This window comes from Anabrus simplex, chromosome 1 (assembly GCF_040414725.1).
Source record: "Anabrus simplex isolate iqAnaSimp1 chromosome 1, ASM4041472v1, whole genome shotgun sequence".
NCBI lineage: Eukaryota > Metazoa > Arthropoda > Insecta > Orthoptera > Tettigoniidae > Anabrus > Anabrus simplex.
The window spans coordinates 689,274,253-689,301,078 of NC_090265.1; the positions used below are offsets into that span (position 1 = coordinate 689,274,253).

General features: G+C 38.5%; 1 protein-coding gene across 11 annotated transcripts in view; it reads left to right on the top strand.

Moving 5' to 3' along the window:
• Positions 1 to 26,826, top strand: part of LOC136857337 (cellular tumor antigen p53) — a 198,860-nt gene that overhangs the window by 100,619 nt on the left and 71,415 nt on the right. For all 11 annotated transcript variants that reach the window (XR_010858529.2, XR_010858530.2, XM_068225144.1 and 8 more), the window contains exon 7: positions 4,076 to 4,292. Coding sequence is in view for 9 of the 11 variants with exons in the window: in XM_068225144.1 (XP_068081245.1) it covers positions 4,076 to 4,292 (217 nt within the window). In the remaining 2 variants the exon portion in view is untranslated. The remainder of the gene's footprint in view (positions 1 to 4,075; positions 4,293 to 26,826) is intronic.

Here is a 26,826-nt window from a genome sequence, read left to right on the forward strand (position 1 = left end):
CACACGTTGTCTCTTTTACTTGGATAGTAACACGACTGGTAGTGGATAATTATTTTCGTGCAATGTAAACACTTGAAACAGACGCCCACCGGCGAATTCGGATGTTAGTTTTGCGATAAAATAAAATCTCCTTAACTCAAAGTCTTACGAACGCAGAAATCAGGTTTTGAATTGCGTGATTTCGAATTAACCGCCAACTTGTAATTCAGAAATGCCAACCCTTGCTACGTCACAAAATATTCTAATACCCATTACTGCATGCAATTAACATTGATTCACAGTTTAAAACTTTCAAATGCCATGAAAAAGACAATTTCCAACATGTATCCAACAAGGTGCATATACAGTATTCATATAATGTATGTATATTCAGTCCGTCAGCGATGCCGCTGGTGGGATCCTGAATTTTACTTCATGAAGTGTTGATATTTCTACATACACCCTTTTGACTGTGAATAATGTCTTATATTTCTTATGAATGTTTAGAATTGTTTGATTTAGTCCTTTTGCCCTGTTCTCTTAATCGGCTGATGATGACACTCTAAATGTATCGAAACCGGTTCCAAAGTTAAGATGTTGTAAGTTAATGTTGGTACAACTTAATAACATTGTATTGAAAAGGTGGAACCTCTATACTTTCTTTTTAGTACTGTGATTCTCAGTTCAATACGGAACAATTATGAAGTTGGTTAACTATGAATCTTTGAAGCTAAGCAACGACAGCTCATATTTCGGGGTGTTTCTTTTGAATGTTTTGTGGAAATTTCTGGTATTGCTCTTCTTGAAGTCTTGTTCGATGGATTCAAGGGTATCAATCAATCAATACTGATCTGCATTTAGGGCAATCGCCCAGGTGGCAGATTCCCTATTTGTTGTTTTCCTAGCCTTTTCCTAAATGATTTCAAAGAAATTAGAAATTTATTGAACATCTCTCTTGGTAAGTTATTCCAATCCCTAACTCCCCTTCCTATAAATGAATATTTGCCCCAGTTTGTCCTCTTGAATTCCAACTTTATCTTCATATTGTGATCTTTCCTACTTTTATAAACGCCATTCAAACTCATTCGTCTACTAATGTCATTCCACGCCATCTCTCCGCTGACCGCCCGGAACATACTACTTATTATTACATGTAATAAATATCATTTTGGTCCGTATTGATGATATTTGATTGAAATAATAACATGAAGTGTTGATATTTCTACATACATAACATAAATAACTTAATGTTATTATTTCAAACATACTACTTAGTCGAGCAGCTCTTCTTCTTTCTCTCAATTCTTCCCAACCCAAACATTGCAACATTTTTGTAACGCTACTCTTTTGTCGGAAATCGCCCAGAACAAATCAAACTGCTTTTCTTTGGATTTTTTCCAGTTCTTGAATCAGGTAATCCTGGTGAGGGTCCCATACACTGGAACCATACTCTAGTTGGGGTCTTACCAGAGACTTATATGCCCTCTCCTTTACATCCTTACTACAACCCCTAAACACCCTCATAACCATGTGCAGAGATCTGTACCCTTTATTTACAATCCCATTTATGTGATTACCCCAATGAAGATCTTTCCTTATATTAACACCTAGATACTTACAATGATCCCCAAAAGGAACTTTCACCCCATCAACGCAGTAATTAAAACTGAGAGGACTTTTCCTACTTGTAAAACTCACAACCTGACTTTTAACCCCGTTTATCAACATACCATTGCCTGCTGTCCATCTCACAACATTTTCGAGGTCACGTTGCAGTTGCTCACAATCTTGTAACTTATTTATCACTCTATAGAGAATAACATCATCCGCAAAAAGCCTTACCTCCGATTCCACTCCTTTACTCATATCATTTATATATATAAGAAAACATAAAGGTCCGATAATACTGCCTTGAGGAATTCCCCTCTTAATTATTACAGGGTCGGATAAAGCTTCACCTACTCTAATTCTCTGAGAACTATTTTCTAGAAATATAGCAACCCATTCAGTCACTCTTTTGTCTAGTCCAATTGCACTCATTTTTGCCAGTAGTCTCCCATGATCCACCCTATCAAATGCTTTAGACAGGTCAATCATGATACAGTCCATTTGACCTCCTGAATCCAAGATATCTGCTATATCTTGCTGGAATCCTACAAGTTGAGCTTCAGTGGAATAACCTTTCCTAAAACCGAATTGCCTTCTATTTTTATCAAAGGTCCTTTTCGTCTTTTGGATGACTTTTATAATTTGCTTTCTTATTTCAAGGAAGTAGAGTCGACTTTTAGTTTTGTTCCACCTTTCCCACGCTTCTTATCTCCCTTTTATGGCGTCCTTGTGTTCTGGGTTCCACCACGGATGTTTATATTTCTTCTTAAGAGGGATTGTTTCCTATGTGGTTGAGATTACTGCTTCTTTCAGCAGTTCCCAGGTTTCAGGAGGTGAATTTCTGATGCATTGGCTAAGTGTTTTTTGAAAGTTGTGTGGTCTTTGACTTTTACTATATAATATTTTGGGATGCGTTTCTGTGCTTTCCTCTGGTTAATTTTATGACTTCTGGGGATAAAGTTTAGTTTCACTTTGGAGATCAGAGTCCACTATGACATTCCTGAGTACCTTTACATTCCAAATCTCTCTTGAGATATGTATGAAATGGCTACGTGACTAATTCGGTATTCTTCTAAACGTGAACCTTGCGGCTTCCACGTCTTCTGTTTCCTTGGAAGGTGTTTGAACCATATGGACTTCATTGTCAGAAAACATTCTGCAAGTATCTGACTCTTACCATTGAGTTTAATTTTCTTATAGGCCGGGTACTGGCCAACTTATCAGAATACTTCTTTTGTCTACCTATTTGTGTGTTGAAATCACCAATTAAAATGAGAGTATGGTATAAGGGAATTCTATGAATTGTTCCAGAGATTCAGGATTTCTGCAATTATCTCGATTTACTTTAGCATGGGGATTGATGATAGTGCAGATGTGACTGGTCGCCCAATTTGAGCAGGAGACTCCAGATTTTTCATCGTTCCTCCCGATCACCGGGACCAATCTGCCGATTTTCAGAGCAGTATCAGTTATTTTCTTATTTTAAACTCCCACGGATTTCTTCGTTCTGTCGATATATGGCTGAGTATGGCTGGTTGATAGTAGTTCTGATAATGATACCAGATGGCAGTATAGGGCACGGTGGCCAGTCGTGCTCCTCTTTGGTCTATAATACAGTCATTCTCTTTGCAAGCGAGTCAAGCGTGTAACTTAACCTCAGAAATAGCACGCCATGGCTGTATCTTAATTAAGGCCACGGCCCTACCTTCACATTCATCACACCAAAAACCTCTGATGAGTTAGTGTGATGTTAAAAAGAGTCAGGAGGGGGGGATGTGTGAGATATATGAGACAAACTCGACAACCGTAATTAAACGACTTTCATATGTACTTTCGATATTGATTATCCTGCAATGTACTCGAAGGGTGAAGCACTGGTTGTAACCATTCTTTAAATTAAAAGAAGAGGAAAACATTACAAAAATAATAGTCCAGTACATTACTACTGTTAGTTACTTACAGTGTTGGCAGAGAACGTGCGTCATGTTGTGTTGCCTGTAGCATGCCAAGGGAAGTCACTTGCATTAACTGCTGTGACATTGTTTCTGGCTTGGCCCGGCCCGGCGTAGACCCAGTTACACGATATCCGTTCATAAACAGTCTGCCAGCACATTGCAGAACACAAAGGTCTCGTACACACCCACTATTCGCACTTACACTTCAGTTGTGTGCGTTAAGATTGTTACTAAGGACTGACAGTTGCTCTAGCGTCATCAGATGCAGGCGTGGTTGCTCATTTGCTGTCTTAGTGGTGTATGGTTGTACAAAAACACTAGTGAATTGTACTATATCTTGGTTCGTTTATTTTTCTTATTGCCTCTTTGCTTTATAATCAGAAAAGACTCAACGTGTGTAAACTTCAACCTGGATATCCACGGTTCCTTTTATCAGAATCAGTTATCAAAATTTCTGCAAGATTTTAAAAGGAGTTATTGTTTAGTGCTTGGTTTGTAGAATGTAACGCCTTATGAAATTATTTTCTTTACAGTGGTGAAGTCATTGGTCGTCAGGTGATGCAGCTTCGCATTTGTAGCTGCCCAAAGCGAGACAAGGAGAAAGAAGAGGCAGATTTCCGTAGCAGAGTAGAAAAGCATCTACCAAGTAATAGAGAGTTCGAAATAAATGAAACTCCGTCAGAAAGATCAGTAACTGACAGACCGGGCAACCCTCGAATTTGGGAAAATCCAGATGGTGAAACCTATTCGGTAAGTGTCAGTTGCTTTTTAGTTCCCTTGTTTGTTCCTATATGATCATTTTCATTGCTTGTAAGGAATGGAAAGTATCAACATTGGTCCCTTCTGCGCGAAGCACATAGGGCAACAAGTTCTACCAACGAGTCTTGTTCGAAGCTGTGTACCCGATATTGTCCCACCTGATGTCAAATATTTGTGGTCTTCTCTGAATATTTGGTGCCACATTTTGCATGATCTCCCTGGTTTCTGCTTGTCTTCTAGTGGCTCCCATTGCATAGCATTCTCATACCTGTCAACCTTCTTTTTGAAATCCATGCCAGAAAATGCTTCTGCAGGCAGCCAGTACGTGCTGTCTGACCAGCAGAGGTGCCAACTATTACGGATTGTCCGTAATGATTACGGATTTCACTTCGCAATTACGGCATTACGGTCGAAGGGGAAATTATTACGGAAAAGCAACCTTGTCACAATAAAAATTAATTTCTGCGGGAAAAAGGAAAGAAGTAAAAAATGTTCAATCTCTTAGAGCATTACTGGTCAACCCGCCTCGTTTCAATGCTTGTACGTTGGCTACCAAACATATTTGGCAGTTATTTGGTCGTCACTTCCATTTGTTTCCTGCGAGCGTTGTGAAATCACGGCCAGCTACATAGATATACGCTGCTCTCTTAGCTAGAATGACGCGGGAATGACGTATCAAATCGGCCGTGAGGTAGGCCCTACTCCTTGCTACTCGCTACTCCTTGCCTTGCTGTTCTCCAGTGCGCACATTCGGCTCTCTGTTGTGTTCGTAGAAAGAATGTTACAGTAGAAGTCCGATATAGCGAGTACGCCATATAACGAGAACTCCGTTACAGCGACGACTTTTTTCTGTCCCTTCAAAATTCCTATATTAAACTGTGTATCGTCCTTCGGTTACAGCGAGCACACTGTCACTGGCGTATCCGTTATTACGAGCGATTAAGCGCGCGCGATTTTTCCGTTGCCGATATTTATGCACCCCAGCGATGATACTGCATGCGATCGATTACCTTCGGCATCGTTTCCTCGCTATGTGCACCAGCGATTTCTCTCGTCGACATTCGAAGGCGATGTCGGAGTCGATTAGTAATATCCGTCGACAACTGTTCTGTAAAGAAAATTCGAAAACATATTTTCGTAATAAATCCGTAAATAACGTGTCTGATAACGGTTATTAACTCGTTAAAAATTAAGGCTGACTAAATGACCGCTTAATTTTGAGGCGACATACGCAAATTAAGTAAGAATGGGATACACGTCGAGATATGGCAGAGTGCTTAATTGATTTCAGAGGTTAGTTTATATTTTGTCGCGCCTGGTTAAATTACGGAAAGGCTGTTATGAACATTTATAGCGAGAAGGGTATAATTTTTCTACTGGCGCTTGAAGTGTGTTTTCATCGTACGTATGGTACGGTTAAGTTAGGATACGTAACGCTGTTTGAATAAGAAAACTGAAACGTTTACAACAAAATGCGATCGATCATCTTCCGTACGGTATAGTTTTCTCACTTTGAGCATTTGCGAGCTCTCTCGTTGACATCCGAGACGATGTTGGAGTTGATTAGTAATACCCAACGACTGCTGTTCTCTAAAGAAAATTCGAAATGAAAGAGGATAACACGTTTTCGTAATAAATGCGCAAATAACGTGGCCGATAGCAGTTGTTAACTCGTTAAAAATAAAGACTGAAGTAAACGATATGTTAATTTTAATGTTATATGCGGAAATTAAGTAAGAATGTGATACACCTCAAGATATGGCAGAGTACATCATTGATTTCAGAGGATATTTAATGTCTTCTCGCGTCTAGTTATGGCTGTTTACTTGCGTTTCAATTATGTTTTCATGATAGGCTACATATACGGTTAGGTTAGGTGACGCTGTTTGAAGAAGAAAGCTGAGGTGTTTGCCACAGAAATCTCTGGAGTGATGCCGTATTTCTCCGAATCCAAGACTTTTTTTTCTCAGAATCTCATGCGAAAACTCAAGGGTTGTTGCATTCGCGGCCTAACATGGATCCCACTGGCAACTACCGTGGTAACCACGCTGCTTCTTTTCACACGTGCACAGAACTCGTTGACAATAAACAACCGCCTCGTTACTACACATCGCTAGCCGCGACAACCGTTGTACAGTGCCTGTGTGTTTCTCAAATCTGTAGAATGGTATCAAGACATGCGACCCTTCGAATTCTTAGAAAAGCCATGGCTACTCAGTGGCAGAGTCATAACGCGTCTATTGTACTTTACGCTTAGTAAAATTAAGGTTTATAGACAGCAGGAATATTTTCGTGATGGATAGTCGTATTGTAAATATACGTGAAAAGATATTGCCGGCAAATTTTCAACGGGTTCTAGTCGATATTATGATGCTAATTTTAAGTTAATGTTTATTAAACACTCGGAAATGTAGAATAATTGTGCAGCCGCAAGAAAATACGGCATAGGCCTAACTAAAGCCAATATTTGGCGTTAGCGTGAAGACAAATAGCTAAAACAATGCGTACTATACAAAAAAAATCCATTCAGTGGTCCGCAACAAGGACGCTTTTAAAGAAGTCGAAGATGAAATTGTGAGGTATGTGCACGAAAGACGCAAGGGCTGAATGCCCATAATGTGGCGCAATAAACTCGTTCGTTGACTTTCAGCGTACCCGATTAGGCCTATACATCGCTAGCCGCTGAATTTGGCCGAACCCGACAAGCGAAACGTGCGTGTAGCGGTAGCCGGTTTTATCTGACGCTGCGTAAAAGTAACAGTTTTATAGACAGCAAGAATAATTTCCTGATGGATCGTTGTATTATAGAGGCGGATGGAATAGATATTGCCGGAAAATTTTCAACGAGTTCTCTTCGGTATTATGATGCCAATGTTAAGTTAATGGTCCTGAAACCCGCGGAAATAACGAATAATTGTGCAGCCGCAAAAAAGAAATACGACATGACGAAAGTCAATGCTCGGCGTCTAAAAACAGTCGAAAATGCGTTAGGCCTATTGTACAACAATGCATTCATATGATTTTACAAACTTCTTTTTGAGCCTGATTTAAATTTTTTGAAGGAAAAAGTGGGGTTCATCTTGGATTCGGAGAAATACGGTATTATATTTTTTTCAGATGAAATTAAACATACACTTTCACGTAGTATCGAATTACGAAAAATAACAAACAAGTAAGCCGTAGTGTGGATATCATCTGCGGAAACACAAGTTTTGAACAAACTGATTGCCGTTTCATACCGATTTCAAAGTGCATGAAGGGTTTTCCGACTTTTATACAAAAATCGGATATAACGACAATCCGCTATAGCGAGTAAATTTTTTGCTGTTATGAATTCTCGCTGTAACGGACTTCTACTGTATATATTTAGCGCATTTCAATTCTAATTATCCTAGACGTTGATTCCAAAAGTAGTGATTGGTTTTGTGAAATGAAGCGGAGCAATTGTCAAATTGTATCTTCTTCTAAGAAGACAGCAGTGTTACAGAAACATCGAGACGGTTACACAAAGGAATGGCCATGCTTGCTTGCCTCACGTGTTAGTGAAAACCACGTGTTCTGTAGTGTGTGTTCGTGTGATTTCTCTGTGGCTCACGGTGGACGATATGATTGCAGAAGACACATAGAATCCAAAAAACATCACACATACGGTGAATCAAAATTACGAAACCAGTCTGTTCCATCGTTCTTCGTAAAAAGTAATGAAACTGCGGTGACAAATGCCGAATTATTGTTCACATAATTTCTTTTGGAGCATAATATTCCGTTATCAGTTTCAGACCACGCTGGAAATTTGTTTAGATCAATGTTCCCTGACTCAAAAATATCTCAGAAATATGGTTGTGCAAGAACTAAAACCTCTGTTTATTTCAATACACGGCATCTGAGGCAAAACAGGAATTAAGTGAACTTTTGCAAATAACGCCTTTTTCCTTGACTACTGATGGTAGTACGGATTCAAATGCAGTTGAACTTTATCCTATAGTTGTCTCTTTCTTTAATGCTCAGAGAGGTCAAATATCAACTCTTCTATTGTCATTGTTAGAGAGTCCTCACAATACTGGTGAGGGAATTTTCTCTGTAATAAATAGTGAATTGTCTTCTTTAGCCATTCCATGGGAAAATTGCATATCTTTTTCATCGGACAATGCATACACAATGATAGGGGCAAATAAAGGTGTTGCCAAATTTGTGAAGGACAGGCATTCTTCTGTTTATGTCCCGGGTTGTTCATGTCATCTCATACACATCTGTGCACAAAAAGCAGCAGCCCAATTGCCAGTCAATGTAGAGAACTTTTTGGTTCAATTATATTACTATCTTGACAAGAGTTCTAAAAGACAAAACACATTGAAAGTTTATCAGGCTATTTGTGGCACAGAGGGTCACAAAATTTTGAAATATGTTAGTACCCGTTGGCTCTCGCTTCTTCAATCTATTGATAGAGTTCTTGAGCAGTGGGAAGCTTTGACACTCATGTTTTGTAGTGAGACCCACCATAAAAGTGAGACCACCAAGGAGTTTGAAACTGTGAAATCTTTCATACAAGACCCACACACAACTGTTTTGCTACTTTCTTCAGAGTACACTTCCTGTTTTTAACTCTGTGAATATATTTCTGCAACAAGATGCTCCAGCCATACATCTTCTTAGGAGCAAACTTACTGGTCTTTTAACTGACCTATTGGTCAGATTTGTTCAGCCATGTTCTCTTCAGTCAGAATCTACCTCCCTTTTGAGTGTTGAATTCAAGAGGAGGAAATACCAGAAAGCCAATGAGGACTTGGTAATTGGAGCAAAAGCTAGGGCATACTTGAAAGATAATGACTGTGATGAAGAGATGTTTTATAATTCTGTAAGAGAGTTTTATATGGCAGCTTGCAGTTACATTACCAGGAAATTTCCCCTTGATGATGAATTTCTTCATCATGCCGAAGTTGTAGACATCTCTCTCAGAACGAAGATTTCCTATTCATCTCTTGAATACTTTGTTCGAAGATTCCCAACTTTGGTCAAAGAAAGTGAACATGACAAACTTGAAGAGGAATTTGCAGTTTACCAGTGTGATACTTTCCCGGAGTATATTATACATGGACCTAACATTGATGTGAATTGGGGCAAGATTGCAGAGCTTAAAAATGAAAGTGGACAAATTAAGTATAAAACCTTAAGTAATGTTGTATTTGCAGTACTAAGTGTACCTCATAGTAACTCTCCCATAGAAAGAGTTTTCAGTGTTGTTAGGAAAAATCAGACAGAATTCAGGCCTACACTAAGTACATCTACACTGGAATCGCTTATGGTTCTGAAGACGAAAATGTCATCTCAGGGGGAAGTATGTTACAAGAAAACCTACACCGAAAAGCAGCTGCTGGGTGTGAAAAAAGCTACAAAGAAGGAGTGGTTCGAAAGGGATGAAAGTTGGGGAAAAAACAGAGACGGCACGGACGAATAATTGATGTTTATTTCAAACCGATATGCAGGTTACACAATGAGCACGGCATCGACTCAGTAGTATGTAGGTCCACCGCGAGCGGCGATGCCCCCAGAAACACGTCGAGGTACAGAGTCAATAAGAGTGCGGATGGTGTCCTGAGGGATGGTTCTCCATTCTCTGTCAACCATTTGCCACAGTTGGTCGTCCGTACGAGGCTGGGGCAGAGTTTGCAAACGGCGTCCAATGAGATCCCACACGTGTTCGATTGGTGAGAGATCCGGAGAGTACGCTGGCCACGGAAGCATCTGTACACCTCGTAGAGCCTGTTGGGAGATGCGAGCAGTGTGTGGGCGGGCATTATCCTGCTGAAACAGAGCATTGGGCAGCCCCTGAAGGTACGGGAGTGCCACCGGCCGCAGCACATGCTGCACGTAGCGGTGGGCATTTAACGTGCCTTGAATACGCACTAGAGGTGACGTGGAATCATACGCAATAGCGCCCCAAACCATGATGCCGCGTTGTCTAGCGGTAGGGCGCTCCACAGTTACTGCCGGATTTGACCTTTCTCCACGCCGACGCCACACTCGTCTGCGGTGACTATCACTGACAGAACAGAAGCGTGACTCATCGGAGAACACGACGTTCCGCCATTCCCTCACCCAAGTCGCTCTAGCCCGGCACTATGCCAGGCGTGCACGTCTATGCTGTGGAGTCAATGGTAGTCTTCTGAGCGGACGCCGGGAGTGCAGGCCTCCTTCAACCAATCGACGGGAAATTGTTCTGGTCTATATTGGAATACGAGTTGCGTCCTGAATCCTAGTTGTGATACGAATTTGTTTGTGTTGAAAGAGACCTTACTCTTGGATAACTGTTCGCTTGTTCTTTAATGCAGTGATTTGTTCAATAACTGTTATTGTCCTGTATAGGAAATAGTTCTTTTGTTCTTTACCACGAATTACAAAGCATAGGTCATGTTGTAGTAAATATAACATAAAAACTGGCAACACAGCATTCCACACGCTCTTCCCGTTCTTCCCCTTCTCTTTCTGCAATCTGTGTGCTATGCCCAATACTTTCCATTTGCCTCTCTGTGACCACAGTCCTGAAATCGTGTTTGGTGACAACAGACGTAGCATCGGCAGTCTAGATAAGTACAGAAGTTATTTCATTATGTTAATACTTGTAAACTCATTATTTTTCATATTATCACTAAACTCTCTATCATTGACGAGTTTACACTACGTAAGCAATACTGTACATATATACACATGGTTTAAGTGATTTGATAGAATGTGAGAACGAAACATGTCTTAAGTTGTGTTGACAGACTGGAAAGTTTTTATGTTTTATGTTACTTTTAACTAGGTCAACACTGGAAAGTATGACTCATTCTTAACAAATCATGTTATAGTTATGGAATAACATGTGAATTGTTTGTCGCTTACTTTGCTTCATATTTATTGTAACGTGAATTGTGTTCGTTGCGTATTTTGTCGTATGTTCGTGTTGTTTTTCCTTATTTTTTTGCATTGGTTGAACCTGCCATCTAATTAACTTGGCTGTTCAAAAAGTTGCTGCAGCTTTACCACTTTGAATTGATATGATTCTTCTTGATATTTCCTATTTGTTGGAGAAGAGTGCCAAAAGAAAATTGTCTTCAGAAATTTCAAGGTATGCATGGGAAAGAAACAAATATGTTCCATGTGTGCACAAGATGGTTATCCCTAGCCAGGTGTCTAGACAGATTATTAGATCAGTGGGATCCACTTCTTTCAATTTTTAATAATCGTGAGGTAGTGTATGCTCCAGATATTTCTGCCAGTTTTTTTTTTACTGTTCCCAAAGCAGGACACTGTAGATCTGATAAAAAATGAAGAGCATTTGTGGTTATTTTTCCTCCTCCTCGTCATATTCTGTCAAAAGGATGGTGTGTTCTTCCAAACTTGATTCACCTGTTTTCAGAAATGGGAATCCCACTACATCTTGTGGAGAAAAACTGTTTCCCTCGTCTGACCTAAAGAAGGCATTTTGTGCAATGTGATTATCCCATCAGTTGATATATCCATGTACTTTCTGTATTAATAATGCATCTACTGAAACAGATGATCACTAAGTTTGTCAAGCCAAGTGTAGGCAAACGGTCTTCATTTCTTGATGTCCAGTATCACCCAATCCAGAATCAGAAGGATGATGATGAATTGGTTATTGGCATTCAGACATCAAACTTGGTTAAAGATGCTACAAGATAAAGACAAATCTGTTTTTCTCATCAGTCAGAAATTATTTCTGTGGGGCCTGTGACTAGATGGTTATCAAGTTCCCTTTCAAGAATAATGTGCTAAAACGTGCACAGGTTGCTAAAATTGATACCATTGAAGGAGTCTTCCATTAATTTCTGTTTGTGAAGTTTCATGTTACTTTGTGTAAAAGGGAAAAGGAAACAAAACGATGTTGAGTATGAAGTCCAAAGCCAGTTTGCGGCTCTTCACATAGAAGACTTACCTAGTGCTGTAAGTAACCAAGCTACAATGATTCAAAATTGGAAGTTGCTGAATATCCGTGGAGCTGAGGAACATAATAAATATGGTGGGATCTCCAGATTCATGCTGTCTGTTCTTCCATTTTGAAGACCAGAAATTCTGAAGCGTGTTATACAAACACTTACTCTATTGACTTTGTGAAGAAAGCAGAGCAAGCTACAACTTTATCTGTTAAATCAGTGTGAAAGATGTGGGTGTGATGGTGTAAATAATGTAAATAATTTGTTTATATAATTATGTGTAACAACATACTCTGTACTTCAAAGTTTTAAGTAGTCATGCGCATGAAGTACCGTATTTACTTGCGTATTAGACCAATTTTTTTCCCACTTTTACAGCCAAAAATAGTAAAGCGATAACCTCAAAATTTTGCACAGCGAACATGACTTCTAGGCTATAAAGAGCTATAAATTGTACGTGTAAACATTCTGTTCTATTATTTAACAAACTTAGAATGTATTTAAGTTAAACTGGCTATTTTCGTCGGAAGGCAGTATTTCTAAACATAAAAAGACAATAAATGGTGAACATGACTTTTAGGCCTACGGTACATATAACAGTCTGTTTTAGTTACTCATATCAGGTCATTCGTTGCATCTCATTAATTCCTCTGGTGAGGTTGATGTCACGAACGGCATACGGCCGTAAAAACTTCCTACAAAGATTCGTCTCACTTCATACTCGACCCTGTAGAGAACAGGGATAAGGGTATCATTTTATCATATAATTAAATACTGATAGAAAAGAAATGGCCAGTCATTTGTCGCTGTCAGTTCAGCAGTAGGCCTACCACACAGTAAACCCGATCATTGGTTTCATTTGATTTATCGCCTTGCGCCGCCAACTTCCCTGCTCTGTTACTGGCGTGTTGGCATACCAAGTGATGTCATCTTCACTGCCATCTTGTCAGTCATGTCATTCTCTTTGAGCCATGCACTGCAATTTAGAGCATACGAGGTCCCGTCTGAACCTTTTAACACTTTCTACACTATGCCCGTACGGGATACGGGCGCGCTGCTTTCCTGCTTCTGGACGGCGCCTGTATGTGATACGGGCGTGATTTTCTCGTGTGTTTATATCCAGCTGCACGTATCACGTACGGTTCCCGTCCCTTGGTTGGAGGTAATAGTTCATCTAGTAACCAATAGAATGCAGCAGTTATCGGGAATTTCGAACTGAAATGATAAACAGGGTATTTTCTCCTTGCCGTGACCTCTACCGAAGCTCTCTGTGTGCCGTGTGCTGCGCGTGCCAAATGTGTCACGCTGTCAGCTGTGTTACTGTGTAAACATGTCTTCACGCCGGCTCAATGATAGTGATATTTTGGATATTTTATCGGGAGAAGCGGGTTCAGAGATGAATGAAAGTGACAACAGCCCTGCTTACGAACCGGATAACGTATCAAGTGATAGTTCAGGTGAGATTTTTATTTATTACGTCGCTTTGGAACGTAAGTGTTTAGCTGTATTATTTTACTCCGAATACAAACGATAGAAATACTTCACCTACAGAAATCTAGGTTTATTTTTTTTTCGTTTAGACGAAGAGACGCAGGCTGCTGATTCACCTGTGCCGGGAACATCTGCTAGATCATCTAAACCTGATGATGAATGGTCAGAAACAGATGACCAACCACAGGTACCTGTCTTCCAGTCGGCATCTGGTTCTACTCAGTTTTGCGCGGGGAGTGACGAAATGGATTGTTTCAGTAATTTGTTTAGTGACGATGTGATCAAAAATATAAAAGCAGAAACTAACAGATATGCAGGTACGACAATTGCTGCAATGAAACGTCAGGGCAAACTGAAGGAAAATTCCATGTGGCACCGGTGGTCTGCAGTAAAACTTCACGAAATTTATTGTTTTTTGCAACAATTTTGCATATGTGTGTGGTGAAGCTACCCAAACTTAGTGATTATTGGTCTACTGAAAGTGGTAAGCGCGTCAGAAAAGAGAGTAGATGGTGGTGCAAGGAGTGCAAAGTAGGACTGTGTATAGTCCAATGTTTTCAGGACTACCATACAAAAACAAACTATTCCTAAATAGGTAAATATTTTATTCCACTACATTTGTGTTTATTTGTGGCCTAAGTAGTCGCATTAAATGATTATTTTTTATTGTTTGAGCAAACTTATTGGTATAACCTCAATGTAAAAAAAATTCTGTAGTATTTTTTTCCATGTTTTTAATAAGACTAGTATAATTAAATTACTTCAGATATTCACTTGTTGATTAACATCTTCATTTTGGATGGTTGACACCTTCGTACGGTACAAAAATCAGGCATCTAATATGTTCCGCTGCTCCATAATAACGTGTTAAAAATTAGCAGAAAGACCCAGTTCACAGCCAGGATCCATGTTAAAATATGATAGTGTTGAAAGTGTTAAAAATAGTTTTTTTCCCGACTATAGAGTCCAAACATTGTGAATCTATTCCCAAATGGTTTCTGGAGATTGTCTCTGATATTACCAGTTGGTGTATATGTAGCAGAAGCCACTCCTTACGAATAAAGCCGAGCTGTAGAAGGCATACCAAACCATCAGCTGATAACTAGCGTATGTTATGAGTTGTACTTCTGAATGTAATACATTGTAACTGGAAACATTCTTTTGATAACTGCGGCTGGAAGGGCCGTAAAAAGAAAATTTGACGCCCAACGTGGACGCGGCTGTTGAAACACAGACCCTTATTTTTTACATTTCATGCTTGTTCAATGTTCAAACTCTGGATATAATTCAGACTCTCTGATAATTCTTCTCTGATTGGGAACCAACAAAATCAGAGAAGAATTATCAGAGAAATTAAGTAGGAAGTCTGAACAAATTGTTTTGAATATTTACAGTAGCCTACGGGATGAGAATCCGCTGTGGACTATTGAAGAAGTGGTGAAAAAAAACACACAGCTGACCAGCGTTTCTATGTACAGTGTTTATAAGGCTCGGGTGTAATTTAAAGGAATTTGTATGTTTTCTTGTAGTACTGTTTCGTATATGCTGTCCTGTGGTTGTTTATATATGTCGTGAGTGTTTCTGATGACACGTGTACCTAAAGTCGCCGAAAATTTAGTTTTAAGAAAGTGTCTGAATTATGGAAACAAGCAATCAAGGCGATAAGGAACGTGAAACAAAACGTAACTCAACTAAGCTGCATGCCAGATTTATGTGGCAGAAAACGTTTGTTCGTTCGGCTGTTCGTCAGTAGGCCTATGTGTCAGCTCAGTTCGAACTATACACTCGCCGTAAGTAAAACAGGAAGGGTCGTACAAGATATGGGTATAGAATCCTTAGCGTACTCGAAATAAATAAATAAATAAATAATAGTAATAAAAATAAATAATTTGTACTTAACTTTATATTCGTAACTGTTCTCTACCTGTAAAAAATGTCGTGGGGTTCATTAGTTTGTTTTTACCTTCCGAATGACGAGGCTAAAATATTTACAACATTCCTAGGAACACTGCATTTTGCAATCCCACTCAAGATTGGTTTTTAGCTTGATGAACTGTGAGAAACTGGCAGTGACAGTCGTGGCACGGGAGCGGAATCGTATACTTATGTCGCCATACTTTTCGTTGTAAGTCTCCATGTACCTCACACAAATTGCATTATGAAATGAAAATAAACATTGCTTCTCTTGCTTCGGTATTCTTCGGTAATCTGTAGGTTTTACACGATAATGAATGAATAAATAGGCACTGTAGGTAATCAAAGTACAACGATGTGAAAAGAAATAATTTCTTTCGATGCTACGCTATTTGAAAATGGAGTATTTGTCAGATGCTCAAATTTAATAATAAGCTGGTTGTGGCAGAGAAGGAGAATCAAGACAGGAAGGGGAAACGGGACATGCTCACACGCGGAAGGATACTTTTCCTCAGCTCTTGAGTTGACTTTCAGTATAGTGGCAGAATTCGAGAGAGCAAGACTTGTAGTGCAGGCACTGACGGAGACAAAATGGAAAGGGCAAGGGGTGGATACAATGGTGAACGATCGTGTACTCATTTATAGTGGAGTTAGCAATAGACTAAGGGCCAAATCAGGTGTAGCACTACTGGTCCACAAGAACTTAAGAAACAAGATTCAAGAATGGAAATCCCACGCGAATAGTATTCTTATGGTCAGCATATGATTAGATCCTCAGATAGAGCTAATGTTGTTTATTGTGGTTTATGGAGTGAACGACGATGTAAGAAAGGAGGAGAAGGATAGGTTCCATGAAGAGCTCTAGAATGTGGTGGACGATACTCGAACACACATGGTGAACACGTGGTTAACGACAATGGTGAGAGGATTGTTGATTTCTGCGTTGCCAATAATCTCGTCACAGTGAACACCATGTTCCCACATAAGATGATACATATGTACACCCAGCCAAGATGAGAACTCCATCATAGATTGTGTTAGTGAAGAGAGATTACCTCTAGAAGGTGACAGATTGTTGAGCTTACCGTGGCTACGAAATATGAAGTGACCATTTTCTCTTGACAACAACAGTGGAATCTACAGCAAAGGTTAACAGGAAACAACCTAAGAACAAGCAAGAAAAGATTAAGGTGTACAGAGACATGCCAACTTTTAAAGGTAAAAAAAAAAAATCAGGAGAAATTTGGCAGCAAATCGCAATGTATTACGACACATTGGCAGAACATGTACTAATTCATTATAATTCAATACATTAACAATTCTATTTGGCCTACATACAGTAGAACCTCGATAATTCGAAATCGGTTAATTCAAAATCCCGCCTAATTCGAAGAAGCTCTCGTTCCCGGAAACATGAGATACAGTTTTGCATGTTATTTCAATTGTTTAATTCGAAATGCGGATAATTCATAATTCGAAGTATAATGTCGGCCCCATTACCGAAATTCAGACTTTTAATTTGAAAATGCCTTTACATTTTAAAACAATAGTATGTTACAGAGTAATTTCAACTCGAAATTTATCTGCTCCGCGTCTTAGAACGCGCGTTCCGGAACTCACTTCGATGGGTCTACAACCAAAGAAAACTGGAATTGGAAAATTTTACATATTAAAAGATTTTATGAAACCAAAAGGAAAAGGGAACTGCCTCTAAACAAAAATGATATGACTAGCCGCAAGTTCTAAGTCATGTGAAATTAAATTTGGCGACTGAGAGAAAAACGGGTAAGCTCCGGAGTGAAAGAAAATTAAATTGAACACTACAATTGGAAATTACTACTTGAAATAAGAAATAGACAGTGCTTACCTTATAGGGGGGGCCAACAGACCCATCACCTGGAGGAGGCAACCTCTCCCGTCGCTGGTTAAACAAGTAATGCGGCCGGAATGAGCTTGGCTCTGGCCAAGAGCTCCGCGGCCGCAAATGGTGAAATTGCGAAACAACCAATGAGCGCAACGCATTTCTCGCATTCGCCATAGCAAATAGTTTTATTATGGCCAATGAGGGCCCAGAGAAAAAAAATCTGCTGACAAAATACCGCGCTTAGCTTGGAGAAATTTCGAAACTGATGTAGCCGGAAATTCCTCGAAGCATCCTACCAGAACTGGCATGTGCACCACACCGTGCCCCACAAATTTGTTATCTTACCTTCAGATGTTCATAAGACCTAATATAATTTTTCACAGTAATAACCCTAGATAACTTTACATATGGAAAACATTTTTAAAAAAATGTTCCCTATTAAATATTACACACCCAGTCACTTTCTTTTTTAGAGTCCAACAAGTAAACATATGAACATACAAGATCACACTATCATTCTACATCCAATTTTCCAAGGTCAGATAAATATTTTACAATCACTACAATAATCATTTTTAAAAAACTGGTAAAATATGCACAATCTGCATGAGAAATCAATGGTTATGTTAATGTAATATTTATATGTACACATCAGCTTCTGTTACTGTTAACATTCTTAGCTGTTCTTAGGACAATCTATTAAAATAAGATTTATTGATCTCTGGTTGGACTATCTCGAGATATCGTTGGAATATCCCACTATAAGCATCCGGAAAAGCGATAAGTTTCTTATTTGCTAGCAAAAGTTTGCTTGTGATCAATTAAAGCTACTATATACTGTAATCCAAATTCATGTCTTATATTAACATCCCTTTACAACACACAATAATCGTAGAGTATAACACGGTTTTCAGATCCTTAAGTGTGCTTAAATATCAATGTGACCTCGCGCAAATCAAATCAGATATCTAGGGAACATCAATTTCAAAGGCATTGTGCAATATCAATTCTGTTACACCTCTACACAAAGTAGCAATAACCATCCATATCAATCTTAAGTATGCCATAATTGACCTTTCCACTGCAGAGTTTTGACGACCAGGCGAGCCCTCTGGGCCGGGCTTTTTTAAATTTTTTAAAATTATTATTATAAGAAAGAAGCACTTTCACAGATACATGTTTACTGATAGAATTAATGGAATGCACATCATCTTTTTAGCGCCGAAGTCTAATACGGGGTCGGGGATGAAGTGAGATTATATTTTACATCATATTTTTACGGCCAGAAGCCCTTCCCGATGCAAATCACGGTTGAGAAGATAATGAATATGAAATGAATGAAGGTGAATGAAACTGGGTAAGGAAAGATGAAAGAATCGGCTGTGGTTTATGAATAGGAACTGTCCTGACATTTGCTTGGGAGTGCAGAAGGGAAACCACGAAAAAATCTTTCTCAGGACAGCTGACGTTGGGGTCTGAACCCACTCGCCTGCCGAGTGCAGAGCTTAGCCGTAGCATGTCAATACGTGCGGCTACTCCGCTTGGTGATACTATCACTGAAATATAATATAAAATTGTTGATCCAGAAACTGGTATTATCAAAATCATTTACATTTGGGGGAAAAAAATTATTTTAGGAAGGGGTGACAATTCCGCATGTGATTCATCATTTCTACTTTGTCTCCCACTTTCTTGTAGTTCAGTATTGCCACTTAGATATTCTCCATCTTCATTATTAAAATATAGCACTCCAGAATCACTATTTATGAGGAAACATTCAATTTCTTCATCAACAAGAGATGAATGTATACTTCAAGACGCCATGATGGCTACACGTAAGTGGGAAAGATGTTCCACTCCAACGAAGTGCAAATAACACCAGATCGCTTTCAAAACACACGAAATGGAGTGGTATATCTGCCGTACAGAACTTCCTTTAGCATTACCATGGAATCTCAAAGCAAAGCATGACAGTATATCGCGTATATTTGTAAGATCGATGAAGTACACATTGCACCAAAACGTATATATACGGGTTTGGCGGACGAGGCACGGCGTCCAATAACGTATATATACGGGTTTGGCAGTGAATGGGTTAAAGAGAATGCGATTTTCAGTGGAAATTCTAAGTTAAAAACTGTCCAAGTGAATGAATACTCAATCTTACAGGATTTTTTAAAATGATTTTATCCTATCATAATATTCAATGAAAATCAAAACACATCATCGTTATCATTATATATGGATTTTCGACAAAGTATAATGTGATTAAATCGTGAACATCTGTGATCTTAATTTGAGTCAATCACCCCATCTCTCTCTTCATATAATCCCTTTCCATCTATTATTTCATCGTAGCAACACATTCTTTCAGTTCATCTTTTATTTCTTTCATATAACTTTACATCTTCTTCATTACTCATTTCAAATCATATCCCTTCTTCTTATTCCACATATTTCACGTATTTACCTTTCTTTACACACAAATAACCTTTTCTTGATATATATTCATATCATTGGATCACTATCTTCTTAAATAATGTCAACATTTCTTCAGTCTTCTGTCTTTTCCATATCTAGTGCGATTCTAACTCATTATGGTAACATATCACCTATATACACATTAACATATTACTTGGTATACTATTAAAATCTTAACATATTCTCCTCATAAGAATTTAAAATATGACATGGCATAATATGTTTGGATTCTTTGCTTTCACTGAAATACTATTATCGCATTAATATATCGCACTTCCTGACTTGGGTTAATTATGTTTCTTTAGAAGACTACCTAATCCCTTCCATTCCTGTTATATCTATATAATGCTTGCGAGAATCTAACCCAGGTTATTTTGGAGACAGTAATGGTAAAACATATCAAGTTTTGACTATAACTCGTCAATTCATGTTAATATGTACCAATCTATATACATTTTATTTAAGAAACTTCTCTCATTTTCCTTCACTTCTGGAATGAAATTATTGTTCGTTCATCCTCCGCAATCATGGGCGACGTTCATCTTGCGTTTCTGGTCATCTAGGTGTCATCCGAGGTGTTGGTCCAGCTCAGGTTTATCCAGGTAGTCTGTCTCATTTCTTCTTAGAGAACCATATGGATCTTGAATTGAAGACATGCCCGGAAAAACAGGTTAACCCTCAAAATTAAAATATTTGAGTTATGCGCTGCCATCTATTGTTGGATACGAGAGCTATCATTTGTGATATAGGGCTATCCTCCAGGGATCATATTAGATTAAGTACAAAAGGCGAATGTTCTTGCGTTTCTCGATTTTCTCTATCTGTAATGTCAAGAACGGGGTAACCCACTGCTACAACTGACATCTTCGGTATATGCAGTGGGCGAATGTCTCGAGTAATTAAACAGAAAAACATAGGTTTTCCTCAGGTAAGCTTGCATGTTTTATTATGTACCACTAGGTAAAGCAGTAAACTCACAGTAATGGAAATTTTGCAGTGTTTTACAATACAACCCAATTTTTAAAATTAAATACCACATTTTACTTATTAAAGGTGGACAAAAGAGGATGTCGCAGCAATCGCCCAAGTAAATACAGCGATGAAAACCTGGAATTTGTTCAAGCTCTCACCAACAGTTTTCTTGCTCAGTCCAGTCATTATTTGGTACCCGGACATACATTTTTACCATCTGATATTTTTAGAATTTGTTTTACGTCACACAGACACAGATAGGTCTTATGGGAACAATGGGATAGGAAAGGGCTAGGAGTGGCAAGGAAGCGGCCGTGGCCTTAATTAAGGTACAGCCCCAGAATTTGTTTGGTGTAAAAATGGGAAACCCCAGGGAACCATCTTCAGGGCTGCCGACAGTGCGGTTCGTACCCACTATCTCCCGGGTGCAAGCTCACAGCTGCGCGTCCCTAACCGCACAGCCAACTTGCCCGGTTTTACCATGTGACCAGGACTTCGGTCTTATTGAGAAAAAAGAGGCAAGTGTCTTATAATTATGTTCCTGATCAATGGTTTGAGCTAGATAAGAAAACTTGAGTTAAAAATATTTTCAGTGTTGTCTTCTCGATAAAGTCCAGTTAAAAATAGTGTCAGAATCTGGTCAAATGGTACTGCTGAGCAAGATTACTTGTTTGAAAGTAACTAAAAACCAGCCTTTTAAGCTCTTTTTTTAAGTATAGTTATGGTGAAATTGAGAGTTATTATTGTGTGGACATTAGAAAAAAACATAACCTGGTGGACCTTCACTTAGTTGCGAGACATTTCACCACAAATATCGTGGTCCAAGAGCTATAAATCCTGAAAAACTTAAAGATTCAAAGGAACTGATGGAATATATTCCACCAGTTTATAATGAATACTACCAAAACCTTAAATCTGTTCCAGAATTTGAGACTATTCCTGATGAACCATTTTTTGACCATAGTACTGATCTCTGTTAAATAACACCTTTAACCATAAATTTCCGGGATAAGATACTGTTATACTATTTTGTAAATGCAATAAACGAAGTGTAACATGTTAAAAAGAGGGTTAATGAAAGATGTAATGATTACTTTCGAGATATTAAAAAAATATATCTATTTTCATTACCATCTGTGATAGGTGTGTAAAGGATGGAAGAAGTTTAATGTAAAGTTCCTCTTTGTTTATTGATAATGTCTTATGTTGGGTGGTAAAATATTACAAATTAAACTGTCTGCTTGGACCTTATGTTTACAAAAATGAATGAAGATAATGTCTTATATTTTTTTCAGCCTCATTCACAAACCTCAAATTTTCTCCATTTCAAATAAGTGAGGGTTAACCCGTTTTTCCGGGCATGTCTTCAGTTGCTCAATTACAAAGATAAAATACATTGATGAAATCAGCTGTAGCATATGAATGATATCAAAGCCTTCTAAGATACTGTAACAATTAGATTTTGTTTACCGGGCGAGTTGGCCATGCGGTTAGGGGCACGCGGCTGTGAGCTTGCATCCGGGAGATAGTAGGTTCGAATCCTGCTGTCGGCAGCACAGAAGATGGTTTTCCGTGGTTTCCCATTTCACACCAGGCAAATGCTGGGGCTGTACCTTAATTAAGGCCACGGCCGCTTCCTTCCAACTCCTAAGTCTTTCCTATCCCATCGTTGCCATAAGACCTATCTGTGTCGGTGCGACGTAAAGCCACTAGCAAAAAGAAAAAAAAGTTTAAGATTGCTTTGCATAATTCTAATTTCTATCAGACCTCCAAGATGTCTGCAATTATCTCAATTTATGTGTCGTTTAGAATTACTACATGAATGCCACAATGATATTGCATTGTATGAACTGCTTGTTTCTCTGGTCAAAGCCTTTTTCTTTCCTTCTATAGTAGTATCTTCAGGTTTATCGCATACTTACTTAATTTCAGTGTACAACATTAAAATTAAGTGATCGTTTAATTAGCCTTTATTTCTAATGAGTTCACAACTGCTATCGACCACATTATTGACGTATTTATTATGAAAACATGTTTTCTTTCATTTCTAATTTTCTTCATGGAACAGCAGTTCAAGGGTATTACTCATCGTCTCCAACATCGCCTTCAAATGTCGACGAGAGAGCTCTTAAGTGCACATAGTGAGAATGCGATACCGAAGGTCCCATATTAAGGCAAAAGCTTCAGTTTTTTAATTCAAAGTGTCACGTAACCTAATTCAACCTTATATGTACCATGAAAATGTGTATCAAGCGCCAGTGGAAAAGTGATAACCTTCTCGCTATAAATTTACATGGGAATAGCCTTTGTGAAATTTAACCAGTCCCGAGAAAATATAATCAAACCTCCTAAATCAGCAATGCGCTTCTCCGGATCTTAAGGTGTATCGCATACTTGCTCAATTTCAGTGTATAGTATTAAAAATAAGCGATACTGAGTCTTTATATCTAACGAGTTGACAAATGCTCTCGACCATTTAATTTACGCATTTATTACGGAAATGTTTTCCTCTTTCATTTTGATTTTGCTTTACGGAACAGCAGTCGACTTGTATTACTAATTATAGTGCACATAGCAAGAAAATGATACTGTACCGAAGATGATCGAATTTTGTGGCAAATGTTTCAATTTTCTTATTCAAACTGTGTCAGCTAACCTAAATTAACCGTACTATATGTATGATGAAAACATACTTCAAGCGCCAGTAGAGAAATTATAACCTTCTCACTATAAATTTACATGATAATAGCCTTTCTGAAATCTAACCAGTCGCAAGAAAATATAAACTAACCTCTGAAGTCAATGATGCACTCTGCCATATCTTGACGTGTATCCCATTCTTAATTGCAGTAATTTAGCATTAAAATTAAGCGATCGTTTATTCAGTCTTTATTTTTAATGAGTGAACAACTGCCATTGGAGAAGTTATTTATGCATGTATTATGAAAACATGTTCTCCTCTTTCATTTTGAATTTTCTGTACGCAACGGCAGTTGATGAGTATTACTGATTGACTCCAACATCGCCTTCAAATGTCGACGAAAGAGCTTGCTAATGGACATACAGAAGAAACCATACCGAAGATTATCGATCACATGCAACATAATCGCTGGAGTGCACAAATATCGGTAAAAATCGCGCACAGTTAATCGCTCGTAATAACGGATGCGTCAGTGATGGGGCTTTTGCTGTAACCGAAGGATAATACACAGTTTAATATAGGAATTTTGAAAGGACAGACAAAAACTGTAGTTATAACGGGGTTCTCATATGCCATTCTTGCTGTAGCGGACCTGTACTGTACTTGTTCTTCCGTATTATACCAAATAACTGATAGGGACCAAACAAGTGTACACTTATTCAGTGAAGCTGGGAAGTTATAGTGTGTGTTGCAGACACCCACATACGGATTTGGAACAATACTGATTTGCAGTAAAACTTAAGTTTCAAGGAATATTGTAGTTTCAAGTGGTAATAATAAGATTATAAGCCCCACAATTTTAATTGGTGTAAAATCTTTTTTGATAAGTCTCCTATGTTTTTCATATACTTCCCTTACTTACATGGAAAGGTATGTGTAAATTATTGCACAAAACAGGTCTCTATCTTTTGGACCTCATTTAGATAGTTTTACACTGATTTGCTTAGGAAAGTCCTTGGTCTGTAATTGTAAGTATTAGTTACATAGAGTTTTAACATAAATGGTTTTACACTTCTTAATAATATTAATTCATAAGTTATATATGATTTGACAGAATCTAATAATCTTTCAAGAATGAAAAGTTGCATTCTGTTTTAATAATCTTGTTTCTTTTTCTGATATAATTTGTTATTACTGTATTTCTCCGAATCCAAGATGACTTTTCCTTCAAAAGTGCTTTGTGAAATCATATCAGTAAAAAATTTCAAATTTAATTTGAGAAATACACACAAAAGTATTGTGTAAATCCTACCTGCTTTCCCTAATCATTTTCATTACAGGTACTGCCTTTGAAAGTTCAGGGAATTCCTCTTTGTGAGCCCGCATTTATATTGCATTTCCTTATGTCCATTCCGACCTTGTGTTTTTCGCGCACATACCTCACAATTTCTTGTTAGACTTCTTCAAAGCGTCCTTGTTTCGGGCCACTGAATGCCTTTCTTGTACGTTACGCATTTTTCACTACCTCTGTCTTCATGCCAACGCCAAACATTGTCTTTAGTTATGCCGTATTTTCTTGCAGCTGCACAATTATTCTTCATTTCTCCATGTTTAATAGCCATTAACTTAAAATTGGCATAATATTGAAGCCATTGAAAATTTCCTGGCAATACCCGTCCCATGTGTGTTTACGAGACAATCCATTGCTAAAATTCTGTCGTCTATAAAATGGTTACTTTTACTAAACATCGGGTACAGCAGACGCGTTAGAATTCTATCTCTGAGTAACCGAGGGCATTCTAAGGATTTGAAGGGTTGTATCCTTGCTATTCCAATTCGAACGACATTTCCTGCGCAGCTAGGCCTCGGAAGTGCATTACAGTCGAGTTTGCAATTAGCTCAAGGGAGTAGGCCTAATGTTTTGATGCCATTCTTCATATTTCAGAAACATTTTACTAGAGGCTAATAGAATGTCATTTTATCTTCACTATTTTCCGAAAATCGGTGACATTACGCAGAGGCACTATAAAATCGACTGCCGTGACTAGCGATGAATAGTAAAGACACGGACGTTGTAGGTTGAGTTTTGAGTGCGGAGGGAGGGAAGCAGCATGGTTACTGTTGTAGCTCCCAGTGGTGTTCAGTACTGTTATGTTATGAATGCAAGATGACCCTTAGCTTTTCAGGTGAAATTCTCAGAAAAAAACGTCAACTTGGATTCAGGAAATACGGTAATGTTTTCTTTTTTCACGTATTTTCTAAACTTGATTTTAGTTTTGACAGCCTGAAGAACCTAAGTTATAAATTTCCATTTAGTAATGCGACTGGTTTCCCGGGGGCCTTGGAGGGCTTGTTACTGATAAGGGAAGCTATAGTGGAACCTCAATTCTCCAGGTAAACGGTAAATTCGAGAATGAATGAAAACCATCAAGTTTGGCTTAACATCACAAAAATGAAATATCTATAATTATAATCTTATAAACACTCGTAAACCAAACCAAACTACAGTTCCAATGTCCTTTGCCTGCCAAGCGACCACTCCTCAGCCCGAAGGCCTGCAGATTACTAGGTGATGCATGGTCAGTGTGACTAATCCTCTTAGCCGTTATTCCTGGCTCTCTAAACCGGGGTCACCATCTCATCATTAAATAACTCCTCAATTAAAGATAATCACTTCGGTTGAGTGGACCTTTGAACTAGCCCTTATGTTAAGGGAAAAATGCCAGACCCTGGCCGGGAATTGAAACGGGGCCCTCCGGGTGAGAGGCAGGCAAGTTAGACCATGGCACTGACTTCAAACATTAATTACTGGTATGAGGGTTGAAAATCTCGATACTTTATATTCATTTTACCTGGGAAACTTTGTTACTTTTCCGTGAAAACTTCTTTCAGTTCTGCAACTTTCATCAGCCAAACACTTCGAATAACGCCAAGCCAAACAATTGACCACAAGTAGTTTTTCTAATCTAATAAAATAAAGCACATTAGATACAAAAGCGCCCAACATAATGGCAAAATCCCTCCCCCCCCCCCCCCTTAATCCACCATTCTAATTTGGTTACCGGTGTACTGTTCATAGTCAGCTTCTGGAAATCTTGTACCGCACAAATTAGGCCTCATCAACATTGACAAGTTATGTTGAAATCAAGAATATGGTTTTGAATATAAATATCTATTCCCAAAAGTTTGTGAATGCATTATATTCAATTCTGCCAGTCACTAATC